Raw genomic sequence first — 9912 nt, forward strand, 5'->3', positions numbered from 1 at the left:
GGAGCTTGTACCCCAATTAAGAGCTGATTATTTAAAATTGAGACAGGAGAGAGCACAGGTTGGTTCACCTGGTCCTAGTAATGCTTCTAATTTACCTGGTCCATCTGTAGTCCCATCTCTGCCAGTTGGTGCTAGCCCTGCTTTGGCAGAGTGATTTGTTTCTATACCGAGGGAAAGGAAGTGCCCAAAATTTAATGGTCAATCTGATATAGAGATTAATGAGTGGGTAGAAGAAGTACAGGCTTGCATGCAGGCCTGTCATCTGTCAGTACCAGACCATTCCTGCTTTTTGTTTGACCATTTAGAGGGAGAAGCATGGAAAGAGATAAAATATTGGTCTGTAGAGGAATGTGAAGACCCTGTTAAAATTATTTCTGCTTTAAAAGTTGTATATGGGTGTTTGCAGTCATAGCATTGCAGGACGCTTTTTTTCTAGGAGGTAGCAAGAGGTGGAGACATTGTTGGAGTTCTCCCTTTATCTAAGGGGCCTTTGGAGAAGGCTAAGCAGCAGTCACTGGATGCGATACAAAATGCTGAAGTGCTGTTATGCGATCAATTTTTGACCATGATTTTGATTGTGCCCTTCGGCACGAGTTGAAGCAATTTGTCCATCGCCAGACATTGCTGGATGTTTGCAGTGAAGTTATTAGGTGGGAATATGAGGAGACACCTGGGGGAGCGAGGGGTCGTAGCTATTCTTTTCTGTGGCTCATGGGTTTCAATATGGTGTGCAAGGTGGTGCGTGTTCTGGAGGAGACCGTCCTCTTCAGCAATCTAAAATGTGTGATCTTAGGGAAATGTTAAGGTTTCAGCAGCAAGAGTTAACCCAGCTTACTCAAATTCTGGTCCAAGATGGCAGCGTGATCCTCCTTATGATCCTCCTTCACCCTCACAAACTCGAACAGATACTAGGGTGGTGGTGGATAATAGACAGTCTCGCCCAGGTTCAATGTCGGAAAAAATCCCACCAAATTGTTGAGCCATAGCTCGGTTGGGGGAAATAGCGGCTCAGACATGTTGGATGGTTTTTCAGACTATTAATTTAAAACAAAATTATTTGATAGATAATCCTTTAGATAATATAACTATTTCTGATCAGAGCTTAGAATGCTTTACTCCCCTTCAAGAGCCTGATCTAATTTCACTAATTTCCTCTCCAAAACTTTCAACCTGCATTCTAGATCCTTTTCCCGCGTCTTTCCTTAAACAGATATTACCAGTAGCTACTGAACCCCTTCTAAAAATTACTAATTCTTCCCTTAGCACTGGCCATGTGCCTAAATCTTTTAAGCTAGCAGTTATCAAAACCCTGATTAAAAAAACGGACCTCGACCCCTGTCAGCTGTCTAACTATAGACCAATATCAAACCTGGCCTTTATCTCTAAGATCCTAGAAAAGGTTGTAGCACAGCAGTTATGTTCAGACCTGCATAGAAATAACATTTATGAAATGTATCAGTCAGGATTTAGACCTCATCATAGCACAGAGACAGCACTGGTTAAAGTGGTCAATGACCTGTTACTGGCTTCTGATCAGGGTTGTGTCTCCTTACTGGTGCTATTTGATCTTAGTGCAGCTTTTGACACCATTGACCACACTATTCTACTTGATAGGCTAGAGTATGTTGTTGCTGTTAAAGGAACAGCCCTCTCCTGGCTCAGGTCTTATTTGACTGATCGTTATTATTTTTAAGATCTAGATGGCGACTTCTCTATGCATACCAAGATTATGTTCGGTGTTCCACAAGGTTCTGTCTTAGGTCCACTGCTTTTCTCCCTATATATGCTACCCCTTGGTGCAATTATTTGTAAACATTAGTATTGTTAGTTTCCACTGTCACTTTCAGTTAAGTCAGATGAAAGACACCAGCTTATTAAGGTTGAAGAATGTGTAAAGGACATTAGACAGCGGATGGTCACTAACTTCCTCCTACTTAACTCTGACAAGACAGAGGTGCTTGTACTAGGACCACATGCAGCTAGAAGTAAGCTTTCTAGTTCATGCATCAAAACAAGTTCATGCTTTTGTTACCTCTAGGTTGGATTACTGTAATGCCTTACTGCCTGGATGTTCCAGTAGGAGCATAAACAAGCTCCAGTTAGTCCAGAATGCAGCAGCTAGAGTTCTAACTAGAACCAGAAGATATGAACACATCACTTTTATCTTAGCTACACTACATTGGCTCCCAGTCAAATAATGCATTGATTATAAAGTACTGTTACTGACCTATAAAGCACTAAATGGTCTCATGCCGCCGTACCCGGCCGATCTTTTTGTCTTTTATGATCCACCACACCTACTAAGGGTTGGCCGTGGTCAGGCACTGCTTGTTCAGTCACGTCTCAAGTGGATATTTCATCTGTGCAAGAACAAATTGATCCTTTAGATTTGTCCTGTTCATCAGGTAATTAACCATTCTTTTGAAGTATCAATCACTCTTTTCCACTTTTGAGGGCGATGTGGGGTGTACTGATTTGCTTTCACTTCTGCATATCCCTCCTTGATGACACATATTAACATATTAATATGTGAGGGCACATATTTACCAATTATTAGAGACTCAGGTAAGAGTTGTAGCCTGTATGCCTCTCCAATTGTGCTGGTTAAAAAGAAGGACTGTAGTCTGCACATGTGTGTGGACTATTGTCAGTTAAATTCCAAAACTAGAAAGGATGCATTTCCATTGCCTCGTTGGATATGTCGACTGACTTTGAAATTCATTACAGGTCTGAGAAAAGTAATAAAAATGCAGATGCCCTTTTTTGAGAGAATTCCCCAGTGGGCTGGGTGATGGGTGGACTAATCCCAGGGACGGCAGTGCCTGCATCATTTCAGCAGGTTGTGGAGGCTGCATCTGTTGTGGATTAAAAACAATCAATGACTGCTACCTTCCCCGGTCACTCACTTGGTGACTTTGATTTATTGCAGGAAGCAGACCCTGTTATTTTGGAGGTTTTGCCCTTTTGGAGGCGGAATGCTTGTCCTGGGCCAGAGGAGCATCAGCAGATGTCCACTATGGCTTTGACCTTGCTACGTCAGTGGGATCATTTAGTGGAGAAGGATGGTATACTTTATTGTAGGGTCTATTATCCAATTGGTGGGGAGGAAGTCCTACAGTTGCTGTTGCCTGTAGCATTAAAGTGTGAGGTTCTTACATCAACATTTTGCCTCAGCGTAGCTTTGGTGCTACTGCTTTGGTGCTACTGCTTTGGTGCTACTGCTTCGGCACTAATGCTTGTTTTTGCTGATGTTTTGGCTTTACTTGACTCCCTTTTATGTTTAAGTGTTTTGTTACTTTGTTTTAGCTATTTTGGGCTAATTTCTTTTTCTCTTTTTTCCCTAGGAGCTGGGGACTGGGAGAAGGCAGGCTAGCTGCTTCTGTGAAGTGTTGTGCCTCTGTTCACTGTTCACATTTTTTAGATTGACTATGCTGTATTGACTACACATTTTGTATTTGTGTAATAAAGATTTACATTTTTATTATTAAAGTATCCGTATCTATTGGTCCTTGTTGGGAGAACTTGTCTCTCTCTCTCTCTCTCTCTCTCCACCACACTTGCAAAAATAAAATAACCTAATAAACAATAAAGACTCTTCAGGCTTGGATGTGAAGGAGGAAAATTAGGTTTACCTTACTTTCTCAATGTTTGCACATTCAGCTCCGAACCTGCTTTGCAAGTCTCTCGGTTTATTCTTGAAGTTTTATTTTAATCTACTCTAACATTCTACCCTTTAGCTTTACATCATGCTCTACTTTGCTGTGCCATTATATTGCTTATTCATGCATGGTGTTTCTACTGCATCACCTTTTAACTTACATTTGCCCCTGCTGCTATGGTTATTTTTAACATAAGTTCTTATCCTACTCTCGCATCTGGTGGCTGATGCGATTAACTTTCTTTGCACCTATTGCTGTAGCTAGCGCTCTTCTTAGGAACACAATGTCTAGCGCACAGCCTCAGTCAGACTGGTTACTGCAATCTAGCTTTTTTGCAAAAATAGATGTGGTATTAGATTTGGTAGCTCTGGGTGTTCTTTCTGTGCAAAGGACTGAGTGTTCTCTCTGTGCAAAGTACTGAGTCCTGAGTACTGAGGTCAGTTAGATCCATTTTTTTATTCTAATGTTTAATTAATGTTCTTAATAAAAACTCTTAACTATCAGGGCTTCTCAGTTGATTAAACAGTTGTGACTTAAAATGTAGCAATATAACCGAATATCTATTTAGTTAATCAGAGATATAGCTTCACATGCAACACTGTGGGCACAAGATAGTGACAGATCAGATAAACAGACGTATATCTGTTTTAGCAACTTCCCACATTAACATGTTTATTTAAAAAAGCGATGGTATACTTTATCGTAGTGTCTATTATCTAAATGGTGGGGACGAAGTCCTAGAGTTGCTGTTACCTGTGGCATTAAAGTGTGAGGTTCTTACTCAGTTACATCATCAACATGGACATCCAGGTATATAGCGTATAGTGGAATTGGTATGGTCAGTGGTGTTATTGGCCTGGCATGTCATCAGATATTGCTGGTTGGTGTCGGGAGTGTGAGCGATGCCAGTCTAGTACAGATACACAGCCACCCTGTCAAAGTTTTATGGGTCATTTTTTGGCCTCCAAACCAAATAAAATTCTGGCCATTGATTTCACGTTGTTGAAGCCATCTGGTTCTGGACTTGAGAATGTGCTTGTGATGACAGATGTTTTTAATAAATATACCTTAGCTGTTCCTACACACGATCAACAGACTGACACTGTGGCTCAGGTCTTGGTAACTGAGTGGTTTTATATATTTGTTGGGTAGAGTACAAGAGCCAATTGCTGGTAGTGTGCATGAATGGGTACAGGAGCACCAGAGAAGGTTACAAGTGGCGTGTGAAGGCGCACAAGGGTGGTTAAAGATCATGACAGATAAACGGAAGGCAAAACATGATCAGCAGGTTCAGGATATGCCTCTGATAGAAGGCCAGTCGGTGTTCCTTTGGGACTATGGTAGCAGGGGTCATCATAAGATTCAGGACCTTTGGAGGCCGGTAGTTTATCAGGTTGTACTGTGCTTCCAAAGAGGGCGTGGTTTACTCAATTGCTCCAGTGGATGACTTGAGTAAGGTGAAGATACCTGTGGGAGGTCAGGTGGTGCTGTGTCTGAACCCTCAGTTGTGCCTCTGCCAACTAGTCTTCCATCATCAGATGTGCTCCTTGACCCAGTTTTTATTGAACCAGGTAATTCTGTAGATGGGACCCAGGTAGAAGTACACCCAGTACCTGTATCTGTTTCTGTGTCAGTGGAGGAGCCTGAGGGGGGTGAGAATTTAGTGTGACTCACAGGGCAAGTAACAGCTGGATACCATTCTATTCCATATCATCTTCCCCATACAGTGGGTGCTTCACCTTCTAGTTATGCATTATCTAATTCTGTAACTGCTATTTTTAGATACTTGGAATTGAGTTTTGTGGTTAAAGTTATCGGGTTGACAGTGCAAAAGTGGGGGGTAGATTGTGGTGCGATGGAGTTTGCTGTATGCTTACTTACATTTCCGGTCATTCCCCCTTTAGTCATTATTGGGCTATAGTTAGGGAGAATACTATATAAAAAGGTGTTGCAAGAACAGCTGGGTGTTGTGTCAATTCATTTCCAGGTTGCATTTCTGGAAGTCTGTCACCTTGCATGAGAGCGGGTTTCCTCCTGGATGTTTGTTGCACCCGAGGTCAATGGTCAAGCAGGACTTAGTCTTAGTCAATAGTCTGCACGGACTGGCCACCATATAGATTATGTGGTCTGCATTGTTTGGTAATTAATCAGCCTGTGAGCATGCCTTTCCTCTTGCCCTCGGCTTTGCATTGCTTACAGCCTGGCTTGCAGCTTCAGCACTGCTGTTTTGCTTCTGTTTTGTTTCTGTTTTGCCTCAGTGTTACTGCTTTGGTGCTACTGCTTCGGCACTAATGCTTGTTTTTGCTGATGTTTTGGCTTTACTTGCCTCCCTTTTATGTTTTATGTTATGTTTTTTTTTTACTTTGTTTTAGCTATTTTGGGCTAATTTCTTTTTCTCTTTTTTCCCTAGGGGCTGGGGACCGGGAGAAGGCAGACTAGCTGCTTCAGTGTAGTGTTGTGCGTCTGTTCACTGTTCATGTTTTTTAGATTGACTATGCTGTATTGACTACACATTTTTGTATTTTTGTAATAAAGATTTACATTTTTATTATTAAAGTATCCATATCTATTGGTCCTTGTTGGGAGAACCTGTATGTCTCTTGGTCTTTTCACGGGTAACCATTCCCGGGTGGCCTAGTCGGTATTTGCAATAGTAGCACAAAGTCTCTAAGGTTTATTAGTGGAGAATATTGGTATCTCTCTTTCTCTCTCTCTCTCTCTCTCTCTCTCCCCACCACACCACACTTGCAAAAATAAAATAACCTAATAAACAATAAAGACTCTTCAGGCTTGGATGTGAAGGAGGAAAATTAGGTTTACCTTGCTTTCTCAATGTTTGCACATTCAGCTCCGAACCTGCTTTGCAAGTCTCTCGGTTTATTCTTGAAGTTTTATTTTAATCTACTCTAACATTCTACCCTTTAGCTTTACATCATGCTCTACTTTGCTGTGCCATTATATTGCTTATTCATGCATGGTGTTTCTACTGCATCACCTTTTAACTTACATTTGCCCCTGCTGCTATGGTTATTTTTAACATAAGTTCTTATCCTACTCTCGCATCTGGTGGCTGATGCGATTAACTTTCTTTGCACCTATTGCTGTAGCTAGCTCTCTTCTTAGGAACACAATGTCTAGCGCACAGCCTCAGTCAGACTGGTTACTGCAATCTAGCTTTTTTTTGCAAAAATAGATGTGGTATTAGATTTGGTAGCTCTGGGTGTTCTTTCTGTGCAAAGGACTGAGTGTTCTCTCTGTGCAAAGTACTGAGTCCTGAGTACTGAGGTCAGTTAGATCCATTTTTTTATTCTAATGTTTTATTAATTTACTTAACAAAAACTCTTAACTGTCAGGGCTTCTCAGTTGGTTAAACGGTTGTGACTTAAAATGTAGCAATATAACCGAATATCTATTTAGTTAATCAGAGATATGGGGTTTGGGGGGGGGTCAGTCTCTTGGTATATAACAACATACACAGCCTATTTTCACAATCACTCTTAGACTGATTAGTCATGGCAGTCTACCCCAACACAACAAGTAAGTGAATATTTTCCTTTTGGTAGATACTTGCCAGCTGTTACTTGTTATCACTTCCAGGAGATGATACTTTAGCACATAAAATGATAAAACTGTCAGACCCATATTTTGTTGTTTTTCCATAAACAGCTAAGGAATACAGTATTTTTTATTAATACTTTATATGAACAATATTAAAATATTTAGTAATGCATGATAACAAAAGCAGTGTTTTTCTTAAACAGCTGAAGACTACTCCTCCTACATTGCCCTAAATTCAAGTGATGTGTGCCAGACCTGCAACAAAAACAATGTAATGGCTTTCAATCAAGTCTTTCTCCCTACACTCTATAGCATCATCTTCATTGTGGGGTTCATATATACTTATGATACTTATACTTATTTTACCTGCTGTAACTTCAAGAAGATGGTGCTTTAGCACAAAATAAAATGATAACACTGTCCCATATTATGTTGTTTTCAGCTGAGGACTTCAATATGTTCATTACTACTTTATATAAAAATATTTAATTATTTAGTGATGCATGATAATAAAAGCAGTGTTTTTCTTAGACAGCTGAAGACTACTCCTACTACTATGACCAAAATACAAGAGAGGTGTACCAGCTCTGCAACAACAGCAATGTAATGGCCTTTGGCAGAGTCTTCCTCCCTATACTCTACAGCATTGTCTTCATCATGGGGTTCATCGGCAACAGCCTATTGTTGTGTGTCCTGGTCAAGTACCACAATAGTTTCAACATGTCAGATGTATGCCTCTTCAACCTGGCCCTTTCAGACCTCCTCTTTCTTCTCTCATTGCCTTTCTGGGCTCACTATGCCGCCATCACTCAGTGGGTCTTTGGGAGCTTCATGTGCCATGCAGTGACAGCGCTTTATATGCTAGGATTCTATGGAAGTATCTTCATTATGACCCTCATGACCATAGACTACTATGCAGTCATTGTCCACACCTATACCTCTCTCTTCTCCAAGCACCGAGATGTCAGAGTTAGCATAGCTTTGGTTTTGTTTATGTGGACACTTAGCCTGGGAGCTTCTCTGCCAATCATCATTTTCTCAAAAGTTAACAACTCAACTGAAACAAATGTATGGACATGTAGGGTGGAATATCCAGAAGGGACATTGTGGAGGTCATTCTCTTACATCGAGCTGAACATCCTTGGCTTCATTATTCCTCTGTCACTGATGGTGTTAAGCTACTCGCGCATCATCCCCATCTTAATAGCCATGAAGTCTCATCAGAAACATTACACTGTCAGACTCATGCTGGTCTTAGTCAGTGTTTTCTTCCTCTTCTGGACGCCTTACAATATTGTCATCTTCCTGAAGTTCCTGCATCAACTGGGTTATATGAACACCTGTCAGTGGAATCAGGACCTGAACATGGCTATGCAGTGGGTGGAAACCATAGCGTTCACTCACTGCTGCATCAACCCCATCATCTATGCCTTTGTGGGACAGAGATTCAGAAATTTATTTCTAAAGATCCTGAAAGAGTGGTTTCCTCTTTGCTTTGGCCAGTGCCCAACAAGCGTCAATCAGTTATCAGAGACGGGGAACTTCTCACGTTCCTCAATTTCCAGCACAAAGATTGTTTAGCTATAAGTAGGCAAAAAGGCAGCAGTTGAAACCCCATTTCCCTTGTGCTCTTATGTTTAATAAGCGATTAAATAAAAAAAAAACATGCTATTATTACAAAAAAGCAGTGTGGTCATTTCAATATAAATGAATATAAGTTGAATATAAATGAAGGTGGTTTTTATTTGGGAATCCAGGAAACTATCTGTATACATTTTAAATGTTATTGTTTTGTTTTAACTCAGGTTAAAATCATCATTTATCTGCTGCACCTTGTGCAAATCAGTAAAACTAATTAAGTGTTGATGTTTGGCAGAGGCCAGGAGTTTGTTCCAAGTGTTCCAAGAAAAAAATATCTAAAATAAAACCTATGTAAACTGACCTATACAGCTCAGTAAGTTTCTAGTGTGTGCAACACAAAGATAGGATCAGTGATAATAGAACAACAACAGAAAAAACAGTAATAAGATAAGAACACAAGATAACATATAGACGTCACTGATTAATGAAGTGAAGTAAATCTTTTGAGGCCATATGCTAATATATGGAGACCATAATATAATATTTAGAAACCATAAAAATAGTGGTCATGAGATCCTGAGGATTATATTTGTCAGCAGCAGACAGGAAAAGTTTATTTGCTTTGAGAATTTACTTAAGGTGCTGTGAGCTAATGTTACATTCATGTCACAATGGCAGTTGACCCTAGCATTTATTAATGCAATTTTTCATCAATGGCTTAAGTTTAGCTGCAGCTACAGGGGAAGCTGATTTTATCCCCTCATGTAACATGTAACAACTTATTTCCTCATAAACAACCAAGAACAATTCTGCTTATGAAAAATAACACACAAGAACCAAAAACCTGGTGTTGTGTGTCCTGGTCAAGTGCCACAAAAGGTCCAACATATCAGATGTGTGCCTCTTTAACCTGATATTTTTTCAGGCTTCCTCTTCCTTCTTCATGTGGCATGCAGAGGTACCGGAGCATTCGGGCCCTCACAACCAGACTGTGTAACAGTTTCTTTCCTCAAGCCATTAGGCTCCTCAACACCCGGGACTGAACTGTTCTACACTCTCACACACACTCTCACTCAGGACTGAACTGTTCTACACTCTCTCACACACACACACA

General features: G+C 40.5%; 1 protein-coding gene across 1 annotated transcript; it reads left to right on the forward strand.

Annotated features, from left to right (window-relative positions):
* The first annotated feature begins 7171 nt into the window (after positions 1-7171).
* On the forward strand, positions 7172-8827 carry LOC131352515 (C-C chemokine receptor type 5-like). The gene is made up of 3 exons (XM_058388703.1): positions 7172-7196; positions 7421-7488; positions 7749-8827. Exons 1-3 carry the CDS (start codon positions 7172-7174, stop codon positions 8796-8798), a joined length of 1143 nt encoding a protein of 380 aa, XP_058244686.1. The 3' UTR covers positions 8799-8827.
* The last annotated feature ends 1085 nt before the right edge of the window (positions 8828-9912 follow it).

This window comes from Hemibagrus wyckioides, linkage group LG01 (assembly GCF_019097595.1).
Source record: "Hemibagrus wyckioides isolate EC202008001 linkage group LG01, SWU_Hwy_1.0, whole genome shotgun sequence".
NCBI lineage: Eukaryota > Metazoa > Chordata > Actinopteri > Siluriformes > Bagridae > Hemibagrus > Hemibagrus wyckioides.